Raw genomic sequence first — 24,819 nt, 5'->3', positions numbered from 1 at the left:
ACTTGCATGTTATAGGTCTACAAAAATGGATGAAAAAAGGCCGCATGAAGAACGCATAGAAGGTCGTTCCTTGGGATTGCGAGCTCGATAAAACTTGCTTCTATAGAATCCCCAAGGTCAACTATTGCCGTACCTGAATTTCTGGGTCATCACTGTTACATCTGTGAGCTCAGGATGTGTTGATAATTTTTGAACGGAGGCGGTTGAACACGAAAGTTAGAGCGAACCCTCCGACCAAACCACATCGTTTAGAAAGCTATTGTGTCACTGAGTTCAGCTTGTAGTGCACCTGAGAGGTTCATTCGACTGAGTTCGAAGGGTTCAAGCTAACCGATTAGGTCGAAATCCCTGCAAAGTCCATTGATAGTTAGTGTAATGTTCGGACTTCAGCCGTGGACCACTTTTGCATAGTCACGCCATTCTACCCCAAGACATAATTGACTACAGACATAATTGACTACGCCCACAGTTCTGTCCCGTTTCGGGTCATATTTGGCCTTGTTCAGTTCATGTGACTTACTCCACATGGCAAAAATGGTGTAAACGAGAAAGAACATTTTCAAAAACCATAACACCCATTATAATAGCAAAGAACAATACTTTCAGCTATTGAAGTGCGGAAACCCAACGTGTAGGGTTATGGGAGAGCTGAAAACATAGTCAAACAGTGTTACATTCCACAGTCTCGTCAAGGGGGCGAAGAGGTCGTTTCGGGTATGCAAGGGGATGTAACACCTCTAGCCGAGGCTCGGGCTTGTTGTCAAATGATGATACAGACACAGATATACTTGTATTTGTGTAGCCACGCCTGATACAGAAAACATGAGAGTTCGCAATCAAGTCTATTTAGCAAAACGTATTGACAGGTGGGTATCGTAGGTACCTGCCGTAATGCAAGACAGTTAGGTGGAGAAGTGGAGCTGAATGGCAATGTACGTACAGCAGACAAAGGAATTCATGTTTAATCCACGCCTTATCAAGCATGGCTTGCTTTTTCTGGCCTTTTGGAGTGTTTTTAAACCTCAATTAGGCTTACAAAAACTATTGTCATGCTCTACAAGCTCGACACCCGGAAAATCTTGCTAGGAAACTATGCGGCAATAGTTTGTATAGTATACCTACGGGCGGGTTATATCGCATGGCTGTAGAGTATAGTGTGTATTTGCAGGGTCTACGATTAGCTATTTCCGGTACTTTCGTTTGTATCGCCGTTGACAACTGTTGCTATCATAGGCTACACCATGATCTACCGATCAACTTGTCATGTCATCGACGATCCAACAGCCCTACACACATTGTGTGTTGAATAAGGTGTGTGTCTCTGATGACAATGGTTTCCTCCGCCCTACCTTGCCGGGTACGTATTTGCTTTTGCGTCTGGCGCATCTACGGATACTTGACCCCCACGGCGATCTAAAAAAACTTCTTTGTTCCATTGTGTAAAAAATACTACTTGTAATGTGCAGTAATGCGCACGGCTAATTATTTGTCAGGAAATGTGATAATGCCCTGAGTGATTATCAATAAGAACTTTACCGGGCTTACTCTCGATGCAAACCTTTGAGCCTGAGAAGGGGAAATACCCAGAAACACCCCTGTAGCCTTAGCTAAGATTGTCAACTGAAATGCGGCTCGGTCTCGTTTCTTTTTCGCCCCATATTTCTAGTTCTGGGAGGGAGTGACTTTGATTCGGGTCTGTCTGAATCCTAGATGCGGTATAGACAATACTACAAGTAGGCTTTACGCAACTTTCCTTTGGACAAGATAAGCCTTGTAAAAATACTGGATCGAGCGCTTTAGACCTTTTTTAGACGCGCGGAAATGTTACAGGAACCTACTGTTTGTGCCTGTGGTGCCCGTCGTATAGTGTTTGCCATTGCCGTAGACTACTCGTACTGTAGTCCAAAAATCTGCCCATGGTGAATACATATTTTTGTTCTACATCTGATGGTACATCACCAGTTACTCAAACCAGATGTGGTGTTATTATGTGACCTTGCCATTTATAGATGAGAGATACATCCCTGTAACCCTGGCTATAGCTGTGCCTAACGGTCTCTGGGGGCATCTTTTAGCCGACAACAGATGTGACAAAACACGGGAAGACTAATAATTTGTCATGGCCATTTGAGGAGACGCAAAAGGCCCTCCGACAAAGACCCCTTCTGACCCAGGACCTTGGTTTGATACGACATTGACCACAGTTAGAGGCCGGGATAAGGCAGAGAAGGTAGAATACGGAAAATGCAAGCTTGGGGGGCTACAAGTAGGGTTAGTTAGTTAGAACTTTTCACCTTGTACTTTCACCGCTAAATCTCAGCCCACTCAAGGCTGGGGCATTTCATGGGTTAGCTCGTTGATCCCAGTCTACAAGCACGATGCGCTCAAAAAAGAAGAAGGAGAACCGTGGACTCCGTCCACATCTCGGATTCCGGCTAACCTGTTTGCGCTCGTAAAAGTATGGCTCGTAAAATTCTTCCCATTCCAATAACCATAATGCATCACATCGCCCAGACGATGCGACTGTATGTACACTGGATGTACTTGTATGCAACTTTGATACCACCCCAATGTCTCCGATCAACCCCCGAGCGATATCAACAAATGCCGAGACTTTCTCAGTACAGTACTGGCACGTAATAAAAAACCTACACGGCTTCTTGCTGGCTGCGATCCTGGGCTAGGTCGTGTTGGAACATCGTGAACCCAGCAGATAACCCTTGGGTCCTACAGTAGACCTAAAACGAGGTCTGAATTTAGTTACCCGCGCGGGTACTCCCTGTCTCGTCCACAATGACTTTGAACTGTCTTGAACGTACTCAATACTGCCATTGTAAGGGTGTGTATGTCGTTACGCGAGACTTCCGGAACGGTGTCGTGCTCCTGAGTACGAGTACGTACATACTGTACCGTATGTACTACTTTTACTATACAAACATGCATTATACAATATAACCGTAAATGTAGATCACCCAATCTACACCACCATTTTCCAGAGCATCACGTCGAACGAATCCCAAGGCCTCCACTTGTGAGGCCCTGTCGTCTCCAGCGTACTCAAATTTCCCCTCTCCCCTCCTCTCATCCATACATCCTCTGTTCAAATACTCGCACATAACCTCCTACTTGTTCAGATAGCCGTCGGATCGAAGATTACCAGCTCCAGGCCAGTGGTGCACAGCGTTGTTAACCTCCACGGGCTTCTGGTCGGCGATGGAGTTGTATTTGACAATGTTGACGACGAGTCGTCGTCCATCGGCTAGTGCGCCATTGAACTTTGCGAAGGCGACTTTAGCAGCTTCAGGGTCTTCGAACGTGATCTCACCCATAGCACCCTGTGTACCCAGAGTAAGAATGCGACAGTCACGGATAGCGCCGAGCTCAACAAAGAACTTGTACAGATCGTCTCGAGTGGTTCCTCGATCCAGATTGGAGATCTGAACAATGGGAGGCATGGCCAGATGCTTGATTGAGTATGAAGGGGTTCCGTTGGCCGACAGCTCCGGTACCTTTGCACCGAAATTTGTGTTAGACACCTGAGCAGCAGGTCGAACGGCAACAGTATCTCCGGGATTGGCGTACGCAGCGGGACTAGCAACGGCCTCCTGAGCAGTATGCTTCTGAGGGGACGTGGCTCTGTATCGCACTCGATCTTCAGAGTATCTTTCCCGAGACTCTTGGTAGCTTTGGGCCTGGGATCGAGGCTGGTCGTTGTATCTATTCCTGCTTTCGTTGCCGCGTCCACCGTTTCCAAATCTGTCTCTGCTGTCGCTACTGACGGCTCTATCCGATCCCCCTGTTCGCTCGTACCGCTCTCTTTCTCGACTGTTGTACCTCTCCTGGCTTCTGCCAAATTTGTCGTTATTTCCGTACTTGTCGTAGTTGCCATACTTGTCGTGTCCACCGCCTCGTACGTGCTTGTCGTCTCTCCTGGAAGAAGTAGAGGACGCCGAGGTGTCGTGCGTGGATCTGTGGTTGTCACTCGATGAGCTATGGCTTGAACTGTAGGAGCGGCTGGTGTCGCTGCCGTTGTATCTGCTGTGGGAGGGAGCAGTTGTTGTGCCCAGCTTGTCCAACTTGGACTTAGGAAGAGGAGGCTGGCCGAACCGGCTTGCCAGAGGGTGTGCGGGCTTGGCTGGGATCTTTGTCTTAGCTGGAGGTGGCGCTTGAGTCTTTGCGGGCGTCTTTCCGGAGATTCGGTCTCTCAACTCCTGGCCTGGTCGTGGCTGAGCTGGTTGGGCAGGGGCTGTCGGAGATGTTCTGGGAATACCCTTGATGGCCTGAAAGAGTGCGTTGTTCTTAAGCTGATTAGCAGACCGCGTGGAGGTTGGCTTGGCTGTTGCAGCTTTTTTCACTCCTCCAGCTGATGCGACTCTCTTGGCTGACCGTGGAGAGCTGGCCGAGCCTGGAGGCGCCGAAATCCGGCTTCTCAGCGCGTTGGCTTTTGGCTATGTTAGTAGTGAAATAGTAAAATGGGCGCGAGTATCGACCTGACTTCACCTGACTGACTGGGTGCGCGGATATCATGTTGATGATCATGACTTCTTTCGAATCATGACACGGCTGATCTGAAGGGTCTAGAACATTTCACCAATATTCTATCAACCGTTCTGGGCACGAAAAAGGGCATCCCAGGGTCCAGACCTAGTCTGGGTCGCTTTAACCCCGAGTGTTGTTCGTATCTTCCATCCTGTTCGTCCTTATCGCATGTGGTCGTCTCATTGTCGCCCGTGGTCGTGGTTCTCTGTTCTCACCTGTTTTGACGAAGCTGCGTTAGTACGGATCACTTGTAGCATTGCAAGTTAGTGCTGAGGCATTGAGTGGCTCGAAATGCAGAGTCCTGGCCCATATATACTCACACATGTGTCGTTGCACTAAAGAAGACCGATAGTTGCAGAATTGAGATGCTGTTGGCGACTTTTTGATTTTGCTGCACGAGATGCTTGTAGTTGTACCCTTTAAAAGTTTGTTTCAGACGAGACGGTGAAGGGAGGACTTACTGAAAAGGATGGAGCAGAGTATGCTGGGAGAGGTGAGAGAGGGTGGAAATAAATTCACCCGACTTAAACAACCTGTCTGGGAAGTTTGCGGTCTATTTATACCAGAGATTCCAGTATTTTGTTCACTTTCCATTGCCGTTATGGCCACGTTTGGCGGCTGTTCATCTGACACCTTGTCAAATAAATGGCTGCCTGCCCACTCTGTTCAGAAGGTTACAACGACACTGGGAGCCAGCAACAAAAACGATTTGTGAGCACAATACGAGATGCAGCATTGATTATGCTGACCAAAGCACCCCCAGAGAGCGTACTTTGCCGCAGGAACCGAACTGTCCTTCGTACTCATACCAGAAGTGGATACAAGAATACAGACATATTTGCAAGTACAGAACGTCTAAGTACCTGTCCATACTGTACATCCTGTACATGTAGGTTGGACACGGCTGTGAACAGTGAAACTGAATGTACAAGGGCCCTGTAGGAAACAAGTGTGGAATAGCAAAGTAACGAGATATGATGGTTGTGATGACAGTAGGTATAAAAGTTCGGCGCCACCTATAACAGAACTGTCATCGGAATGTGTCTCTGATCATCTCTGCTTGTCCTTCCTACAGTATTCGTACACCGCGCGCATAGTGCATAGTGCACGTGTTCTAAGTAAAGATAAGTAAATGGCCAAGTATCCACGTAACTGGCAAAGAGAATTTCAGACCATAATTTTACACCGAAACAGACAGCTCTTCCTTACTACAATAAAGTACGAGCATTGTACTGTACTGTACTTACTGGAATATCAACTATTGCCCTCAATTCAAGTCACGATTAGAAATACTCTTGGACTAAAATTGTTCATCAAATATCCTCTGCCCTCAGGTTTTGTGAATGAGCGTTTAGATGTTGGAGTGTCTAATTACGTCATCAAGGTTGCCTATACCTACCAACCATTTCCTCCACATGATACCCTCCTCCTCACATCACACACTCTATGTAACACCTCGTATCTATATAATCTGCATCTCCCCCCCGTTTATCCCCCTTGGAAACCCCACATCAGCTCATCTCCCCCTGAGCACCTTTTCCTCGTCACATGCACCTCCCAATCGCTCCTATGTTGTGGTCCCCCACGGCAAATTACCCTAACCCCGGTCTATATCCCAACATGGCCGACATCATAATGGTCCTTATCCATTACAGACAACCATGCCGCCCAAAAAGAGAACCATGCTGAAGGTCGTCATCCTCGGCGACTCCGGCGTTGGTAAGTCGTCGTTGATGTAAGTATACCAACACAAAGCGCAGTCTGCTGGGCCCCCTGGTTGATGTGCTACCATGGCAACCTTTCGTCGACTCAAACGGTTGTTGGGCAACAAAATCGTCATTGGGATTATGCCACAGATGAAGAGAAGACAGAGATGGGGAGCAACGAATGACATCGTTTCCCACAGCTTGATTCGCTTTCTTCCACCTACTATCAGATACTAACCAAGGCAACAGTACGTCAACAACAAGTTCAGCACACAATACAAGGCCACGATCGGAGCCGACTTTCTCAACAAAGAGCTGACTCTCGAGGGCCGAAAAGTCAACATGCAAATCTGGGACACGGCCGGTCAGGAACGGTTCCAATCCCTCGGTCTGGCTTTCTACCGAGGCGCCGACTGTTGCGTTCTGGTCTACGATGTCAACAACTCCAAGAGTTTTGATGCCCTGACTCTGTGGCGAGATGAGTTCCTTCTCCTTGCCAACCCCCGAGACCCAGAAAACTTTCCTTTTGTGGTGATCGGTAACAAGGTGGATGTGGAGGAGAGCAAGCGGGCAGTTTCCGCCAAGCGAGCCCAGGCCTTCTGCAAGGCAACCGGCAACATTCCCTATTTTGAGACCAGTGCCAAGGAGGACACTGGTGTAGACCAGGCTTTCGAGACCGTTGCTCGAAACGCCATGGCACAGGTGGACTCAGAGGACTACACGGACGATTTCGCCGACACCATCAACATCCATCTGGATAATGAGCAGTCCAACTGTGCTTGTTAAGAAGTATTTATCGCAGGGGCACGTATGTTAATATATTAGAGGTTAGGATGGGATTTTGTGTACGGTAGCTAGATGAGCTGTAGACGACGTTCATGGCTCCTTCGGTTTAACCACTGTACACTGTGCAACGGACAAGGTGGTTACAAGAGCCTACCCTACTCGTACCATACTTGTTCAGGAAGAACTTGTCACTTCCAATTACATATGGCTGAATAATAAATAATGCAATAACTTATATGATCTTATTGTTTTGCGGCTCAATCGTGCTCACGCCGTTCTCCGACACGACCAACAACATTGGACTTCAGATACGACTTTCGCTTGCACAGACTGGTCCACCGTCTTCTTCTCCAAGTACCCCTGAATCCGTCGGGAAGAATGTCATAGACCCACTTTTCGTCCTGGTCAATCTCGAGGTACTTGCGCCAGGCACCCCACCAAGCTACCCACTGTTCAGGCATGTAGTCCATTTCCCAATCGGACGACCGCGGTAGAGAAGATAGCATATCTCTCTCAGGGACCTCCAGGAAGGTCCATCCTGTAGGAGGTAGAACTTCCTCTAACGAATAAACTCCTGGGGGCGCAGGGATCTGATGAAGAGAACTAACCCCGTAGGTTGCCATAGACACCTCCTCTTCAATGTTTCTGATGGCCTCGCCCATGGTCGTTGGCGGGGGCGAAAAGGTCCTGTCTGGAATACCATTTGTGTGACGGAACTGAGGTAGGATTCGAGATTCAGAGTCAACAGATCCAGCTGAAGCGGTAGGGCTCAAACCCAAGTCGTCAGGATCAGCATAGTAATTGGGCTCATGAAGCATGGACGGAATGTGAGGATGGGCAACATAAGTAGCCGTCTTCCATTGTCTCGTGTGAACATCCAGTTCTTGCAGCTCAAATACCTCTATCACTCTCACATCATCGGCGGTATGGTACAGGAACTCGTCTCTTGCTAGTTCATCAATCACCTCCTTTACAGCCTCAGGTGTGAACTTCTCCCGGGTCTCGTGAGGGAGCTTCTTGTACTCTCTCAGGACGATTCTATGCAGCATCGGGTTAAGCAGTAGAATGACAGCCCATCCAAAGACAAAGAAGAAGAAGCGCCATGGCATGATACGGAGAATGGTATCTCCGTATACATAAAAGATAGCTACCCCAAGCATTCCAACAAAGTAGATGGCAGCACTGAGTGATTCATCTCCAGCAAAGTAGATCAAGTGTGCCAGAATGCCAGCAACGATATCATAAGTGCGAATGAAGTCGGTCATCGCATTTTGTGTGTCCACCATGTTGATGTAAAAGTCTCTGGAAAACTCGGGAGCAGGAGCAGGAATCTTGGGTTCAATGGTAGGCCATTGGGTGGTCAAATAATTCTCCTGGACGTCGTAGTGTCTGGAGGCGTACGCGGGAACCATGACACAGAACATGATGTATGCCAATGGGGTGATGAACAGCAGTCGGGGATGCAAACAGATGAAAGAGTAGATGGCCATAACTCCTAGCGTAAAAGACGGTCTCTTCCACATTAGAATCTCCAGCACGGTATAGTAGGTTTCGTAGATGATGGTGAACCGCGACGTGACGCCCCTGAAGTTCTTTCCCATTAGATTCATACTAAAGGGGTCCTGGCCCTGCTGGATTCTGACTCTCTTGGCCACTGCAGCTGATTTAGGAGGCAGAGCTAGGGCCAGCATCTTGTCCATGAGTTTGACCGACAATTTAGCATGGGGGTTGATGGGTTCGGGGCCGTCCGTGTCCAGCTCCGAATCGGAGGCGTCGCTCATCACGTTGCCGTCCGAGTCTGCAATTTTTCCTCCTCTTAGTTTCTCAGCGGACACATCATCTGTAAGACCCTTATGGTGGCTGTCTGAGTGGTTCTTGGGCGAGCTGTCCAAACTCGAGATATCGCTTTTGGTCGAGCTCCCATTGGCGATATCGCTGTCGTGCGAGTGGACGGGTTGTAATGACAGATTTTGATCATCGTTTTGGTTGTGGAACGCCAGGCTGATGGCTTTGAGATTGCGCTGTGACGATAATGGCTCGGCCAATTCCACTGTCGAGGTCATGATGCAAGATGCGCAGCAGGGCGTGGTACGCTAAGTGATGCCGTTAATATCTCACAAGGTCACTGAGAGAGGTTCACAAACACTGATCCAGCTGAGCCTTGGAGGATGTTGCTGCATCACACATGTATTCCAAAAGCCTACTGTTGACGATTGCTCTTTTACCCTATTTGAGGAGGGGTTAGATAGACCCCAAATGTTGACAAGGGTGCAGCTGGAGAATGAAAGCTGGATATGTTCTCTCTTGAGAATCCAGTGGACCACTTAACCTGACGGAACAAGAGTACCCTCTCCAATGTGAACTTCGGTGAGCTACATGCCGTTTCTCTATTTTTTGGGATTAACTTCAGAAGATGCATGCAGATATACGAACCTGTTCAGCCTGCTTGGATACAGTATCGTACAGTAGCTGGATATTATGACTTGGAGAAGGTCTCTGAAACAAGGACCAGAAGTGGTGGTTTTGGAAGTGGTTTTGGAGGTGGTTTTGAGACCGTTTGCGACACGACCCGGTGCACCAACTGTCACCGAATTACAGGCAAGACTCCAACTTACAGCCTCTGTAATAACGCTATTCTTGCTCTTCCCCCGTATAGATATTTGAAGGCGGAGAGGCATGACACACAAGCTTCAACTGAACTTGACTATCAAGATTCACGCCTCTCTCTCACCCGATAATTGACTTGGGCCACACTTGATGAAAGTGGCCAATACTGCTCATATGCAAGATCCTTTTGTCGTCTTATATGGATCTGAAACTACAAGTACGAGTACACAAGAGTTGATGACGTTCGTTTCACTTTTCCCATTGTATGTTTGGAGGTCATCGAACAATACAGTGGGTAGTGTGTAAACATTGGTATCATTCAATATGTCAGTCTGAACTACAAGAAGCTACAAGTACAAGTAATTACACCGATTAACCCAGTCGATGAAAACCCCAAAGTCAAAGTGGGCTGTTTTCGGGCTGGAAAAGAAATCACCAACTCTCTTGATCCATAGTCTTCAACCATATACATCTTCAGGTATTGTCGTACTTGTGCCTACAACAAGCTCGAAACTCCAGACAAGGAAAGAATGCACTCATGTTAGATCCCCCACATGGCCCAGCTCTTGTTTCCAACCCTAACCCTAGCCTCCTGATTTGACACGCGTCTCCATGACAACCACGCATGTTGATCTGCATAAGCTTGTATACACGCCGGAACATCACGAACAATATCGGTTTTCGATAACAAGTCCAAAAAATGAGCATAAGTGAGTATCCGTTTGATTTTTCTTCTTGTCAGCGACATTTTCTAACCCAGTTCAAATCGACGCTTTGCCCGATTTAATATCGAAGGTCACATGGGGTCCTCAGAAGCATCTGCTTGTGTCTTCCTGGGATACTAAACTGCGTCTGTACTCTGTCAGTCACGACAATTCTCGACAGGTCACAGAGGTGTCTGCATCCAGCCCGATTCTCGACTGTTGTTGGGGGGACAACGGTGTTGCATTCACAGGAGGATTGGCAGGTGTGGTTGAAGCAATAGATCTTCAGGCAGGAGAACTTTTGAGCATAGGACAACAGCATGCAGATGCCATCTCGTCAGTGGTTTGCGATGCCGGCAACAATCTGATTGTGTCGGGTTCGTGGGACAAGAACCTGCAATTCATTGACGCTCGGGGAGGTTTTGGAAACAAGGACAGCTCTATGATGATTCCCACAGCAGGCAAGGTCTACACCATGGACAAGGCTACCAACTCCAACTATGTGGTTTGTGGTCTGGGCAACCGCCAGATTCACATTTACGACATTCGAAACATGGGCCAGGTCTTTCAGCGTCGAGACTCGTCCCTCAAGTTCATGACTCGAAAAGTAAGAAGTATGCCTGATGGAAAGGGATACGCCAACACATCGATCGAAGGCCGAGTTGCGGTAGAATGGTTTGACCCCTCGCCTGAAGTCCAGGCACAAAAATATGCATTCAAGTGCCATAGGGCCAAGGAGCCTGACGCCCAGGGTCGAATTGAGGTTCATCCAGTCAACGGAGTGGCCTTCCACCCAGCCACACCCGCATTCTTCACTGGAGGATCAGACGGTGTGGTCTACTGCTGGGACGGCAAACAGCGCCGACGTCTCAAGCAGTACCCTCATATGCCCACCAGTGTCATGGGTCTGGACGTGGACTCTACATCCGGCGACATGCTGGCCATCGCATGTGCTGATGACTCTTTCAAGGAGAATCCTAATGGAGCATTAGCCAAAAGCTCATTGCACGTTAGATTTCTGGATGGAGAGGGCTTATAATTGGCCATCTATCTATCACTACTTGTAGCTACTTGTAGCTAGTGTCAGTCTTGCAATTAGGGTATAGATTGACTTCAAGAGCGTGAAAACTTGAATTATGGAATGGACAAGAGATACGGTAAAAACCGAGCCACCTGAGGCTTGGTTAATGCATAGACACTGTCCAGTCTTCCATATCTATCGGAACAAAGTCCCCAATTGGTTACACACACTTCCGACAGAAGCCGCAGCCCCCTGTCTCCAGGTTTATGGTTCTGGTAGCTCAGCCGTGGCTGAAGCACGCAATGGAAGGTAAAGGAGGGTCTAAAATTGCCATTTGTGCGAATCAACAGGTATATCGCACCATTTCGGATAAATTAATCAGCTTATAATTACAAAACAAATGCCGTTATTTACCAACATCTGTTTTAATACCCCCTATTCACCATCGCTTGGACACATCGTGATGCCGCCGGCATGAGCTAATCTGGATCTACAAGGAACTTGCTCTAAAATAGCTAAGCCACAGAATGAGCAGATGGTATTCGTTCTTTTGACGGCTCCTCGTGAAATGAGGCTAAAACGCTGTCACTCCGTTTCCAGGCTGAAAACGCCACATTTGCAGCTTTCCGTCGGAAATGGCGGACATAACGCAGTGGCTTGTGTTTCAGAGACATCAGCATATGAATGTGTCCAACAAATGGCAGTATATAGCTGGCGATTAAGAAAATATACGACCCTAACGTATCTTCATTTTGACCAATTGACCATGTCCGAGAAACAACTCTCAATCTCAAGTGCCGATATCGTTCAGGTGCATTCGCACACGCACACGCACTTGACACCTGAAGAGAAGAGTCAAGAGAAGAGAATTGTGCGAAAAATCGATCTTTGGTTGCTGCCAATTCTCTCTCTTCTCTACCTGCTATCATTTTTGGACCGTTCTAATGCCGGAAATGCTCGTCTAGAAGGACTAAACGATGCTATAAATCTGTCTGATGCAGACTACCTCACCTCTCTATCTCTCTACTTTGTGGGATACATTCTGTGTGAAGTTCCTAGTAACATCATTCTCAAGAGAACGACTCCTCGAATCTGGTTGCCTACGGTCATGTTGCTTTGGGGGGTCACTTCTACTCTCACTGGAGTGGTCTCCAACTCCTCGGGGTTTCTAGCCAATCGGTTCTTTCTAGGTGTTACAGAGGCAGGTCTGTTCCCTGGTGTTCTCTTTTACTTCTCCATGTGGTATCAGCGGAACGAGATTCATTACCGTGTGGCTCTCTTTTTCGCATGTGCGGCCCTGGCCGGAGCTTTCGGGGGTCTCCTGGCCTACGGAATTGGCTTCATGAAAGGCATCGCAGGACTAGGAGGCTGGGCATGGATCTTTATAATCGAAGGTCTCGTCACAGTCGTCGTGGCCATTGCTGCCTACTTTCTCATCTTCAACTATCCCTCTACAGCTCGATTCTTGAGTGAAGAAGAACGAGAGATTGTCAAGAAGAGACTAGAAATGGACGGAGATGCAGCCAATGAAGAGTCCTTTGAATGGAAATGGGTATGGAGAGCATTCACCGATGTTAGAGTGTGGCTATATGCTATTTCTTTCCACGCCCTAGCTCTTCCTCTATACACTTTGTCCATGTTCCTACCTTCCATCATCAACAACTTTGGCTACTCAACCACTGTTTCCCAGCTTCTGACGGTTCCTGTTTACGCCGCTGCAACTATCACTACTCTGGCTGCGGCTCTATTGGCAGAAAGAACCCGAAACAGATGTTTGTATATCATTGCCGGCAGTGTTGTTGCTCTGATTGGATACATCCTCCTACTAACCACCCATACCCCTGGTGCCAAGTACGTGGGTGTCTGTTTCGCAGCTGCTGGCATCTATCCAGCTTTGGGAACTCTCCTCTCGTGGCCCAGTATTAATGTTTCTGGTCAAACGAAACGTTCTGTGGCAGCTGCTATCCAGATCATGATCGGAGACATTGCACCCATCTATGGTGTTCAAATATACAGAAGCAACACAGCACCCAGATACATACCTGGGCATGCCACAGCTCTGGGATTTGTCGCAGCTGAGATTGTTATCACCGGTATTCTTTGGTGGGTGCTCACTAAAGAGAATCGAAGACGGGATGAGCTGCAAAAGCAGGGTGTAGTCTCCGAACACGACGAGTGGATGGGTGACGAAGAGTTGTCGTACAGATACGAGACTTAATTAGCTTCATTAAATAAATTTATTTACTGTCTATGCCACAATTATCTAACGTACTCGTACACAGTATGCCATGCCCAATTTAATTACTTGGTCTTGATGGTGTCCTTCTTCACCTCCTCCTTGGCGTCCTTCTTGTCAGTGACGGCTCCAGCCTGCTTTTTCTTGATCTTGGGAATCGCCCATGCCTTGTAGGGGCTAGAAATTGCAAAGATGGCGCCCAGAGCAATGTGGTACAGGAACCAGGAGTTCTTCCAACACTTGAGCGACAGCCAGAAGTCTAGAATCATAAAGGACTGGGTAGCGTATCCAAATGCGGTTTGGACAACGATCCAACACACAATGTCGTAGTAGATCTTATAGGGACCGGCAGTCTTTCCATCAGACTCCATGAAGAAGGGTCGCAGGTATCGTCGGAAGAACTTACCAACAGACTGGTACATGGCAGCGGTCACAAAGGTGAGATAGTAGCCAGGTCGAGTTCCATGCCAGAAGGCGGAAACCACAAATGTGAAGATAGTGGCTCGGAATCCAGGCTTTTGGCCTTTGGGCACCACTCGGAGGTACACATAGTTTCGTAGCCACTTGTTAGTGTTCTGGTTCCAGGCCTCCAGCAGAGCCTTTGTGTTTTGACCAGTTTCGAATCCCCACGGGTCCACGTTCTGGACACGGTCCCACTTGTACTTGCCAGTTTTGGGGTCCACGCCATGGAATCCGAGGCCAGACAAGATGCAGGCTCCCTCGGAAATGGACCAGGCTCCGTAGTACTTGAGTCGGTACATGAAACCGAGCATGTAGAGGTACACAATTCGTCCAAAGATGTTGTGCTCCTTGGTGAATGCGTCTGAGTAAGCGTAGGCGGTGGAGATTCGAGAGTCCACCTGGGTCCACAGAACGATCCAGAAGATACCAGCGGCGAGTTTCTTGGAAGCAGCGATTCCAGATCGGGGGATCTTGTGTCGCTTTCGTCGAGCAGCTCGCTTGGGGTCCTTATCTTTCTCCAGCTCCTTGAACAGGCTGAGATCGAGCCAGTTATGGAACTCCATATAGTCGTAAGAAGGACCTGTCAGAATGGAAGGGAAGTAGAACACAAAAGCTAGGAAGTCCATAAGACTGGGGTGCTTGAGAACAGCCCTTTTAGTCTGGAACTCGCTGAGCTGCTCACCCTTCTCAATCTGCCATCCATCGTAGACGTTCCATCCAAAAGACGATAGCTTCATACACAGAACCATCTGTGCTCCGGTGATGTCAATGACATTGGGGTCGTATGTTTCGGGGAAAAACTGCGAACGCAGGTGATTGACGAAGAGATGGGTCATGACAAAACCAAAATTGACCCAGGGCATGTAAGGGCTCTTCCATTGGGTGATGAAGAAGGTACCCATTGAGGAGAAGAGCAGAGTGGCAGCTCCGCCATAGAGGGAGAAGACACCCACCATGTAGAAGATGGACACGGAGATGATATAGATGATCTTGAGGTTTTTGGCGTCATCTGGCAGCCGTTTCATGAGAGAACTCAGCGGATAAGACATGACCAGAGTGAATGCAATCTTGAGGAGGTCCGGAGGCAGCCCTGTAGATGCAGACGCATCGGCTGCCCACTTATCTGCCCATGGAAAGGCCATGTTTGAGGGACTGGGTGGTTGGTGTCGAAAGCTCGCGTTCCTAGGGAAGTTCCCTACAAAAAATCTTGCTCAAGTCTCGTGGTGAGCAACGAACAATGTTAGACAAGGTGCACCCAAACTCTATAATCACGTGTATGTTTAATTATAAATGAGAGCATTAAAGCCAGTGCTACAGTGGATAGTCGAGTGTGTTATGGATGTCAGCTTGTGTCCCGCCTGTGTGCATCTTTTGATTTTATTAAACATGTACTTTTTTGGTCTACAGTCTGCGTTTTGGCGACGCCTAAGTGGTTGTCCTGTACTTTTCAAGTAGATACCCCCCACCTCCAATACAGTTCCATATCGCATATCGCCTAAATTAAACAATAGAATTAAGTTTGACAATATTACTTGGGGTTTGTTGACTTGTCAACTAAAACACAATAACACCACTCTTTTTCTCTCTCAATCGCTCAATGCTCCTCATCAGTACAAAAGTCGTCATAAACCCGAAATGAATGTGTTAAGTTAGATATAGTGTGTCAATTGACCTCCCAGTTTGCTTATTGTTGCTCAGGATCAACATCAACGGCTCTGTTAAAAGAACGCTGAATGGCTCGCTGGTGGAGAGCAACTCGCCACTTTGCAAACCACAGAATAATGGAGGAAATGGCCACAGCAACAACAATGAAAACCTCGCGTCTAACTTCGTATCTACCGTAGAAGGTGAATCGAATAATCCAAGCCACCACACTGGCTGCCAGTCGAATGTACTGGTACTTCTGTCGACCAGTCTCCTGGGTATATTGCAGCACGAAGGCAACAGGATAGGTGATCCATTCAAGGGCTAGCGCACCAATTGGAGCCGCCAATTCCCAGCCGTACGACGCAACGTAGTACTGGTAGTCAATCTTGAATGTGTAGTAGAAGTAGAGACCCACAATGAAGAACTTAGCAATGAAGATTGCATTCTCAATGGGGTGTAGCTTGATCAGCTTGATCTGGTAGTGTCTCTGGAGATCCTCCACCTCGACGGGGTGGTCGTGGCCAGACTCTCGGTGGTCGTCGGGCATTTTGTTGGTGTACGATAAAGAAGAATAGTATGGTTGCTAGTATCTGTTCCCCATGGTGTCTTATATACTGGCCCAGTCCGCCTTAGAATTGGAGTTAGGTTCAGAACTTTGGAGGTACAATTGATTGTCAGTGGCGTTAAACAGGTCTGAAAGTTTCGAGACAGTATAAACACAGCTTTCACAGGGCAGTGTTTCAGTCTCGCGTATTTGCTTCGCTACACCCTATGATGACTGTTCCACTACAGTTCGTACCCATTTGTATCTAATTGGTACAGTCAAGAGCGCAAGTGAAACAATGGGCCTAATGGCGAGAAGCTGCTGTGCAGATAACCGTCTACTTGCATTGGCGTGCCTTCCCAGCTGCAAGCTCGTTTCTAAGTTGCTCAGTGTGGAGAGTGTCTCTTGCGTCATCTCTACGACGACTTTCATCTTAATTCATCTTCATCCATCATTGCTCATCCAATGTCTATCACCTCTATATACTTATCTACTAATTTACTTATTTACAAACCGTCCGAGAATATCTATCCGCTAGCGTTGATGGCCTCGTGGAACGCGCCTCGCTCGCCCTGGGCTCCAGGACCCTTGATTCGCAGAATCTTGGACTGAAGACCCTTCTCCTTGGCAACTTCCGCGGCAGTCACGTCACCATTCAGAATTCGCAGATGAGTGTGCACAATGTCGGCCATAGCATCGAGGAAAAGAGGGTTGTCGTTGAGAGACTCGGCTCGTCGAATCAGCTCGGGATGCTCGGCCTCTCCTCGAACTTCAAGATCCAGCTCGTGCAGAGTCTCAATGTGATCGGAGGTAAAAGCCACGGGGACCAGAATGATGGGCTTCTTGGCCTTCTGGTACTCGTCGACCATCTTCTGTGTCTGCGCTCCCAGCCAGGGCTTGGGGCCGACTTGCGACTGCCACACCAGCTTGTAGGGGTTGGAGAAGCCCAGGTTAGTCATGACAGCGTAGGCCGTGGCAGCAACCTCAGCGGGATAGGGGTCGCCCTTGTTGACAACCTCCATGGGCAAAGAGTGTGCCGAGAAGAGGATGGTGACATCTTCGGGGTTGATACCCTCCTTCTCGTAGGCAGCCAGCTGCTCCTTGACGTTGTCAGCCATGGCCTTGGTGAGACCGGGGTGGGTGGGCCATCGGTCAATTACGGACCACTCAATCTCCTCGTTGGGGTCCAGCTCCTTTCGCACTCGGTACAGTTCGTTGAGAGAGGAGCCGGTGGTGGAGAGCGAGTATTGGGGGTACTGGGAGAAGGCAATGGCTCGCTTGATGCCGTCCTTCTTCATCTGGGCATATGTGTCGGGAGTAAGGGGGTTAGCGTATCGGAAAGCCACATAGGGCTTGTGGGGAGCAGTCTCGGGCGACAGAGTATCGAGCTTTTTGCAGGCCTCGGCTGCTTGCAACTCGGACCACTTTCTGATGGGAGATCCTCCTCCAATTTCTCCGTAGTGCTTCTCAATCACGGGGGTTCGTCTCCAGGCAATGAATTTGGCCAGAGGACCCTGGAATGGGCCCAGAGGGATCAGATCCTTGTCGGAAAAGAGCCTGAGCAGGAAATCGTATGTTTCAGGTACGGTGGAAGGACCTCCCATGTTAACCAGTACCACTGCAGTTCCGTTGCCATTAGAAGCGGTAGTGGACTGGAAACGTCGTGCCTGGGCAAACAGATGTCGGGCCGGAGTCTTTAGTCGTAGCATGATTCTGTGTGACAGTAGGTGTGGTGAGGGCAAAGTAGCAAGTGTTGCACCCTTTTAAAGTGTGATTCGAAGTGGTCCTTTTTCTATGTGGACCTACGATGTGTTTATACACCGCTTGGCTGGAAGTCTAAAAATCTGAAATTTTCACGATCTGAGCTGTTTGTCGATTGCATCAAGATCGAAATTGAGGCGGGTCCGAGGACAATGAAACTCGCTGAACAATGTCTAAATGCCCGACCGGTGATATGGGAAGTGTTTCGACAGATACCCGGACTCCAAATCTGCTTAAACCAATCACCCCACTAGCTGCCCAAACCCTTGTTGCTTATAAATTTAAGCCCCACAATTGGCCTCGAACGAAAATTAAGCCTGGTTTTAGTCAGACCCTAGATTCTAAAGATAAAGCAGCGGACATCGGGCCGGTCTAGATGTGTCATGTGGTTAGTGGGCGGGGTCGGGGGCGATAGCTATAGATGCTGGCTGACGAGACGGATTTCCACATCGGATTTCGGCTTTGATTAGACGAGCAGAATGCGAATAACACAGGTACATGTACCGGTATTACCACAAGGACTCTCTGTATGTGATTCTACAGAAAGTGACTGTTGTCAAGAACAGCTGTTCAGGCTGATTTTCGAGACCTGAATGGGTGAAACTTGAGTTCACTACAAGTACCAAGTACAAGTACAAGTACAAGTGCAGAGTATGAAACAGCTTCAAACTACTGTACAGTTGCTGAACTGGACCTTTATATATAATCTTGTGTGTTTGTCTGTTTTGCAGAACATCACTGTCGTATGTATGTGACTCGGCTTCTGAGTCAGTCACTGGAGATTCAGGTCCGATATGGAACTCTACTGTTGCTGTAACTCCTTAGTCATAATTTTACTGGGGATATTTCATAAATTCCTTAAATGTGTATCAATTAGATAAATAATGTGCGTGGTGTTTTGGATATGTCGTTTAACAGATCATGAGTCACACAATGATGCGTTTTTAGTCATAAGACTGATTACAGAGCTGGATTAGTAAGCGTTCCACACTTTTGATTGTGCCATTCACTCCTTAGCCTCAGCCTCGTCCAACTTACGCTTCTTCTCGTCGTTGATTCCGGTGGAACCAAACCCGCCAGCTCCTCGCTCGGTGGACTCCAGATCGTTGGTCTGGACAACCTGGACCTCGGGGGTGACGATTCGCTCGAGAATCATCTGGGCAACCCGGTCACCAATGGTCACGTTGAAGTCCTCTGTGCTGTGGTTGAACAGCATCACCTTGACGGGGCCTCGGTAGTCGTAGTCAATAACACCGGCGCCAGTACTCAGGCCATTCTTGACAGCAAGCCCGGACCGGGGAGCGATTCGAGCGTAGGTGCCCTCGGGAATGGACATGGACAGACCCAGATCAACCAGACCTCGACCGTTGGCAGGAATAGTCTTCTCTTCGGCAGCATACAGATCGTAGCCAGCAGCGTGCACAGAGCCTCGAGTGGGGGCTCGGGCGTTTTCGTTGAGGAAGGCAACCTTGAGAGACATGCTGTTTATGTTTGTGTTTGTGTGAATGTTTGGGGGAAGGGGAAGAAAACGCGAAACACGAGCAGCTATATAGACTCATTTAGGGAAAGGGTTGAGACGCGTCAAGGGCCATGCGCATCAGTTATTGAGTTTACGCACAACTGCATACAAGTTGTACTGTACATATTGTAACAATATGTACGATACTCTTACCTACAAGTAGTGACATGCTGTTACCCTGCTCCTGTGAAATTAATTATATTAGTGATTATGCAATAAATAAATAAATAGTGCCGGTCCTAGCCTATATACAATGCTGGCGTAGACCACTCGTAATCCCTTACTGGCGCAAAAAGTCAACCAGATCGACTTCCTCGTCTCCAGTGCTGAACTCGCTCTTGCGTCGTCCTCCAAAGCCCCAGCTGATGCTACCTCTATGATGGTCCCGATGAGAGTCTCGCTGACAAAGACCCTGACTATGAGGTTGTTCTCGATCCAGGTCACCAGACCGCCTGCCAAATGGAACACCAAAGGTAACTCCACCAGGAGACCGCACAAACATCATCTCAGGAACAGTATCATTGTCCTTCTCGGGGCTCTTGGCAGTGGAACGGGGGGGAAAAGTCACCGACGTAGGTGTCTGGTAGCCAGATGGAGGGGCTGACGGAGGGGCTGACGGAGGGGCTGAAAGAGGATCCGACTCCCGAGAGTCCGGCGCCTCCCTCACATCTGGACCATCTCCACCGCCACTTCCTCCAAACCTCATTTCATAGTTACCAAAAGTAGGTAGCGAAATTATAGTTCCGGCCGACGACTCGTTCTCCTCACTTCTGGACTGGTTGTCATCATCGTGAGGCTTGTTTCTATGCTCGTTGCAGTTTGTGCACTCCTGCTTCCTCTCCTCAGCCTGCTTCAGCAGCTTTCTCTCCCGTCTCCACTTTCGATAGTTGGACTCTCGAAGAATGAAGACAACCGTATCAATGAAGCAGTTGGAAGCCTGGCTGACAACCGCCCAAATCATGATCGAGAACTTGCTGTATTCGTTCTTGTGTTTGGAATACTGCATGGCCTGTTGAACAAAGGGACCTGTCCACAGAAGGAGATACGCCAAAGGGTAAATGAAAATGTAGTTCATCTGACGCTCGATGTCCGCCCGTCGCTGCCGAAACCGCTTGAGATTCTGTTTGTTGATATGCGACTGCAAATCTGCAAGGTTGGCAGCTCTTCTGCCGGGAGTAGCAGCAACAGGCCCTTCGTCCTCCGTGGGACTATCTGGGGTGCGAGTAGGACTACCTGGAGGCGTAGATAGGGGGTCGTCCTGAGCTTCCAGATCCGAAGAACTCTCCTGTCGACCAACCCCAGGCCAAACTTCGTTCTCACCCTCCCCATAAATATCCTCTTCAACGCCTGGGTAGTGATGATGGTGATGATACAGCATACCTAGACCGGGGAAATGACTCAGCCAGATTCGCACCCTCTTCCACCCCTTGCTGGACTCCACCTTATCCTCCAAAGCCCCTCCTTCTTCCGCACCAGCCAATTCGGCCATCGAAACATCCAATCTCTTAAACTCCCGTCTCACATGAATAAATACTGCAATGTAAATCGCGAAAATGGCAAACATGATGAAATACCGCGGTCCCCACGAAAGAACAGCCCGATACCAGGTCGGAGATGCTGGCAGAAAAACAAATGTAGGCAGAGGAACATATCCTCGAAAGCCCAGGTCCTGGGCAGCTGGGTAGCTTGTTCCAACAAATGCCAATGAAGACAGCAAGGTGGGAAAGATGGTGAAGCAAAAGACGTAAATGTACTTTCTGTAGGGATACAGACCATTTTGAAAGTATTTGGCAAATTTTCTGTTCCACAGGTTGTCCTTTGAGTGCTCGTTTTGAGGAGCAAACACCATCATGGCTGTCTGCACGGCCAGGAGAAAGGCAGACATATCGCCACCCTCAATTGCCACGTTTGTGAACCATCCAATGACTGCTGCAAATTGTGGCGAGTCTGGAGTTCCACACAGCTTCTTTGCGGGATAAATAGTTAGCATGAGTGCTTTGAGGAAGTCAAACAGAATCAAGGCGAGCACCAGTTTTCGTCGGAACTTGATTACGCGGCTTCGAAATCCAGCGTTCTTTGTCAGATGTCGCTTCTTATACTGGTGATAGAAAAACCAGAAGATTCCATAGGTTCCTGCTAGCAACGAGAGTGAAGAGAAGCAGATGGAGACGATACGAAGGGACCGGTTTTGCGAGGTTGTGTACTTGCTGTCCCACAGGGGGTCTGACGAGTCGGTAACGTCCGTAGCTAGCACATGTGTGGACTGGAAGAGAATAAGAAAGAGGAGAGTGATGGCAATGGTGGTTGCATCATATTTCATTCTGTGTGTGTTTTGTAGTGTTGCGTGGGCGTGGTTGTTGCACCAGCGCCTTGTGTATCAGAGGTTGAGCCCACGAGCCGAGGTATGTGGTGATTGTGGTTCGTAATGAGCGACTGTGAGTCGGTGTTGTTCAAAGTCGAAAACCTCGTTTGTCGACACTTGTTGAGCTCGTTGTGCGAGTTTTGTGCCGCGCGCTCTGTATCGCTCCGTCGTATTGTTCAACGTTGTCAGATCGAATGTGTGGCACTTTTGATAACGTGTTTCTGTCGATGTGATTAGCAACTCCGGTTTTGCCGCTGTAGCTTGAGGCGCGCACCCGGTCGTAGTGCGGTCTTCTCGGTGGGCAAGCGGATGAGATGAAAAAGAGATTTCGCGATAGGATCCCCTTCACCGACACTTCACATATACATATACGCACAAAGGGCAAGTATACTATAAATCTTCCCATTAGAGTCTTGGTGCATGAAGGGAGGCCTTTCCGTCATTTGGGTTGGGTAATAAAAGTTGGTTGCAGGTGCACCTTGGAGTTTAACCTAGCGAGCTACAGCCGGCTGTCCAAATGGAAGTGTCAAAAGGACAAATCTGGTAAGCCTAGAGAAGGCTCACTCGCTTCGGTGAACATGTCACAAATACAGTTGTTCCATGGTGGCTTTGAGACAATTCCTACGGCTCTATAGTTTCGTTTTATACCCACTTTTGACAGCGCTTTGTCGCCCAAAACTTTTCTGCAAATAACCTCCACTAAAGGCTTTAGGACTTAAGCCCTGGGCGGGCTCATGGCGGGCTGGGAAGACAATCGGAGGTTAAAACAGGGAGCAAGAAGACAAGGGTTGCATCATACAACAAGTGGGCTTGTACGATTCGACGAAGGGTGCGGTCGTTGTTTGTGCAAGTTAGGGCTCTCTTTGATCTTCGGTCCTGTTTCCGAACCCCAACTTCTCCTTCGTCGATATGGTGTCTCTGTCTTGGCTGAGACAGATCCATCAGACCTATAGATGCCATGCACACCTCTCTCTGCAGGCTCACTGAGATGTTACAGGAGGTCTGAGATCGCTCATCTTGTAGTCGAGGGGGTTCAACTGCATCGAGATGAGATGAGATGGACAAGGGAGGTTGGAGGAGATCTGTGCAGATGTCGAAAAGAAAGTGTGATCCCAAGTCGTGATGGTGTCGTCGTGTGCCATAATATCGGGCGTGAGGCCAGCGGCATTAGTGCGCAATATTTTGCTTCGCTCGGTAACATCTCTACAAACTACAAGTGTGCAGTGCACTTAGTTGTATGAAACTGATCGGGCTGCACTACTGTACGCGTATCAGTGCAATATTGTACATACCCTACTTGTACTACTCTCTATAAATCACGCCTCTGGATTCTGGGCCAACCAGCACAGACATAGTAATGTTGCTCTCGGGACGGAGCAGGTCCGCGATACTTTGACGTTCAACCGTGGACAAAGACAGGCACGCAAACGACACTTTTAGACAACCATTAGGACTGTCGGGTTGCGGTATAGCCGCATGGTTAAATCAATCTGATAGCGGTGAGCCTGCGCAAAAAATAAAACTGCAAAACAGCCGAAATGAGTGCTCTCATACTCTCTCCTCACGGCCAACAGAGCTACTGGGGTATGTACTCCACATCGCCAAGCCTAGAAAAACTTAGGCCGTATTTATTTATGGGACTGAAACAGATTCCTGAGACACTTTGGCCCAACGTGGTATAAGGAGTGGACAAGCAAATAGAAGACAGCGAACCGTCTGTAATCCACATGTCGTTGTCTATTGTAGGAGGCGCAACGTGTCTCAGGCACTGTAACTTGTCTTACAACAACCCTTCACACCATCGGCTAAATTCTCCCGACCCCCACCCTAGGGTTATAATTAAATGAACCCTAAGTGTGCAGACAATAGAAGTTAGCTCCGTTCTCAACCCTATTTTTCCTGTCAATCTCACCATTATTGACACTTGTAGCCCACTTGTCTTTTTCGTGGTTCCGAAATCGGTTGGGACATGAATTGGAAATGTCTGGTTTTGATGGTAAATAATATTTTACAGCCCGAAGATGTTATGAGTCAACCCTCAACGTCACGTGAACCATTCGTCAGGTCCCCCACCCCCCACTGTTCCCTACAAGTACCTACAGTAGGCGATGCTTACCTTTTTTTTACCCATCCCTTCTCCACTCTCAATACAGGTCCACCCCATCGGCCCGAATACGTTGCTTTGCCTAGAAAATCGTACCCTGTAGGTACGAGCACATGTACCCGTATACTCTCCTCGTACATCACATTCTGTAGCATGGAGTCCGCCTCGTTTATGTCATGTATCGTACGAGCGAGCACGGTCGCAGCTTCGATACAATCATACTGTGATAATACGTCAACGGAGAACCGTGAAAAGGTAGCTTCTATACATCACTACTCCACCTATTTTACCTATCGTGTAAATCCCCACTCATTTTTTCATCCCAGAGCTTATGGAAAAAAAATGAGTGTCCCATGCAACGGATATGCGTCCATCGGCTTTTGCGGCAATAGTGACAGTGACGTACGGACTCAACAATGGACTTGTTACGTAGGTACGGTAAGGGGTATTTGGGTATTTGTACGGTAGTTATCGGCCATTAGTGACGTTGCTCTATGTTAGAGTCTCATTGGGTGCTGTAGTTCGGTGGCAAATGGTCAAATGGTTCTTTCCTAATGACATGAGTCCATGGGACGAGTACAATACACTACAAGTACCGTACATACTTCTTGTAATTACGATACAGACCACGTCAAGTTCACAGGTTATGAGTGAACAGATTATGACTATGTCACTTGTGGCATTTACCTTCATGCAATGAACCTTTCAAGCGAGACGGCAACTCATCCGGCTTGAGATCGCACTTGCCTCTCCTCGAAAGTGTACTGAAAAATTATTCTTGAGCCCCCTAATTAGCCTCGTCGCATCACACACCACTGTCC

The 24,819-nt window shown here is 48.3% G+C and overlaps 12 protein-coding genes across 12 annotated transcripts; 5 read left to right on the top strand and 7 right to left on the bottom strand.

Annotated features, from left to right (window-relative positions):
• Nucleotides 1-3,122: 3,122 nt before the first annotated feature.
• Nucleotides 3,123-4,539, bottom strand: YALI1_F26058g (uncharacterized protein; the record flags this gene model as incomplete). The annotated part of the gene is made up of 2 exons (XM_505629.4): nucleotides 3,123-4,448; nucleotides 4,510-4,539. 2 exons carry the CDS (start codon nucleotides 4,537-4,539, stop codon nucleotides 3,123-3,125), a joined length of 1,356 nt encoding a protein of 451 aa, XP_505629.4.
• Nucleotides 4,540-6,200: 1,661 nt separating this feature from the next.
• Nucleotides 6,201-7,031, top strand: YALI1_F26039g (uncharacterized protein; the record flags this gene model as incomplete). Its single annotated transcript, XM_505628.3, has 2 exons — nucleotides 6,201-6,274; nucleotides 6,488-7,031. 2 exons carry the CDS (start codon nucleotides 6,201-6,203, stop codon nucleotides 7,029-7,031), a joined length of 618 nt encoding a protein of 205 aa, XP_505628.1.
• Nucleotides 7,032-7,288: 257 nt separating this feature from the next.
• On the bottom strand, nucleotides 7,289-9,094 carry YALI1_F26012g (uncharacterized protein; the record flags this gene model as incomplete). The annotated part of the gene is made up of 1 exon (XM_505627.1): nucleotides 7,289-9,094. One exon carries the CDS (start codon nucleotides 9,092-9,094, stop codon nucleotides 7,289-7,291), a length of 1,806 nt encoding a protein of 601 aa, XP_505627.1.
• Nucleotides 9,095-10,338: 1,244 nt separating this feature from the next.
• Nucleotides 10,339-11,381, top strand: YALI1_F25999g (uncharacterized protein; the record flags this gene model as incomplete). The annotated part of the gene is made up of 2 exons (XM_505626.1): nucleotides 10,339-10,348; nucleotides 10,399-11,381. 2 exons carry the CDS (start codon nucleotides 10,339-10,341, stop codon nucleotides 11,379-11,381), a joined length of 993 nt encoding a protein of 330 aa, XP_505626.1.
• Nucleotides 11,382-11,478: 97 nt separating this feature from the next.
• YALI1_F25987g (uncharacterized protein) lies at nucleotides 11,479-11,752 on the top strand (the record flags this gene model as incomplete). Its single annotated transcript, XM_068283445.1, has 2 exons — nucleotides 11,479-11,582; nucleotides 11,626-11,752. 2 exons carry the CDS (start codon nucleotides 11,479-11,481, stop codon nucleotides 11,750-11,752), a joined length of 231 nt encoding a protein of 76 aa, XP_068139546.1.
• Nucleotides 11,753-11,898: 146 nt separating this feature from the next.
• Nucleotides 11,899-13,581, top strand: YALI1_F25984g (uncharacterized protein; the record flags this gene model as incomplete). The annotated part of the gene is made up of 1 exon (XM_505625.3): nucleotides 11,899-13,581. One exon carries the CDS (start codon nucleotides 11,899-11,901, stop codon nucleotides 13,579-13,581), a length of 1,683 nt encoding a protein of 560 aa, XP_505625.3.
• Nucleotides 13,582-13,664: 83 nt separating this feature from the next.
• YALI1_F25951g (uncharacterized protein) lies at nucleotides 13,665-15,203 on the bottom strand (the record flags this gene model as incomplete). Its single annotated transcript, XM_505624.3, has 1 exon — nucleotides 13,665-15,203. One exon carries the CDS (start codon nucleotides 15,201-15,203, stop codon nucleotides 13,665-13,667), a length of 1,539 nt encoding a protein of 512 aa, XP_505624.1.
• A 542-nt stretch (nucleotides 15,204-15,745) lies between these two features.
• Nucleotides 15,746-16,255, bottom strand: YALI1_F25941g (uncharacterized protein; the record flags this gene model as incomplete). Its single annotated transcript, XM_505623.3, has 1 exon — nucleotides 15,746-16,255. The coding sequence occupies one exon, from the start codon at nucleotides 16,253-16,255 to the stop codon at nucleotides 15,746-15,748; it is 510 nt and encodes a 169-aa protein (XP_505623.1).
• Nucleotides 16,256-16,779: 524 nt separating this feature from the next.
• YALI1_F25924g (uncharacterized protein) lies at nucleotides 16,780-17,961 on the bottom strand (the record flags this gene model as incomplete). The annotated part of the gene is made up of 1 exon (XM_505622.3): nucleotides 16,780-17,961. The coding sequence occupies one exon, from the start codon at nucleotides 17,959-17,961 to the stop codon at nucleotides 16,780-16,782; it is 1,182 nt and encodes a 393-aa protein (XP_505622.1).
• A 1,058-nt stretch (nucleotides 17,962-19,019) lies between these two features.
• Nucleotides 19,020-19,493, bottom strand: YALI1_F25908g (uncharacterized protein; the record flags this gene model as incomplete). Its single annotated transcript, XM_505621.3, has 1 exon — nucleotides 19,020-19,493. The coding sequence occupies one exon, from the start codon at nucleotides 19,491-19,493 to the stop codon at nucleotides 19,020-19,022; it is 474 nt and encodes a 157-aa protein (XP_505621.1).
• Nucleotides 19,494-19,812: 319 nt separating this feature from the next.
• YALI1_F25885g (uncharacterized protein) lies at nucleotides 19,813-21,852 on the bottom strand (the record flags this gene model as incomplete). The annotated part of the gene is made up of 1 exon (XM_505620.2): nucleotides 19,813-21,852. The coding sequence occupies one exon, from the start codon at nucleotides 21,850-21,852 to the stop codon at nucleotides 19,813-19,815; it is 2,040 nt and encodes a 679-aa protein (XP_505620.1).
• A 2,011-nt stretch (nucleotides 21,853-23,863) lies between these two features.
• On the top strand, nucleotides 23,864-24,466 carry YALI1_F25865g (uncharacterized protein; the record flags this gene model as incomplete). The annotated part of the gene is made up of 1 exon (XM_068283444.1): nucleotides 23,864-24,466. The coding sequence occupies one exon, from the start codon at nucleotides 23,864-23,866 to the stop codon at nucleotides 24,464-24,466; it is 603 nt and encodes a 200-aa protein (XP_068139545.1).
• Between the last annotated feature and the right edge of the window lie 353 nt (nucleotides 24,467-24,819).

The sequence above is a fragment of the Yarrowia lipolytica genome, chromosome 1F (genome assembly GCF_001761485.1).
Source record: "Yarrowia lipolytica chromosome 1F, complete sequence".
NCBI lineage: Eukaryota > Fungi > Ascomycota > Dipodascomycetes > Dipodascales > Yarrowia > Yarrowia lipolytica.
This window is presented reverse-complemented; position numbering and strand designations above follow the sequence as displayed.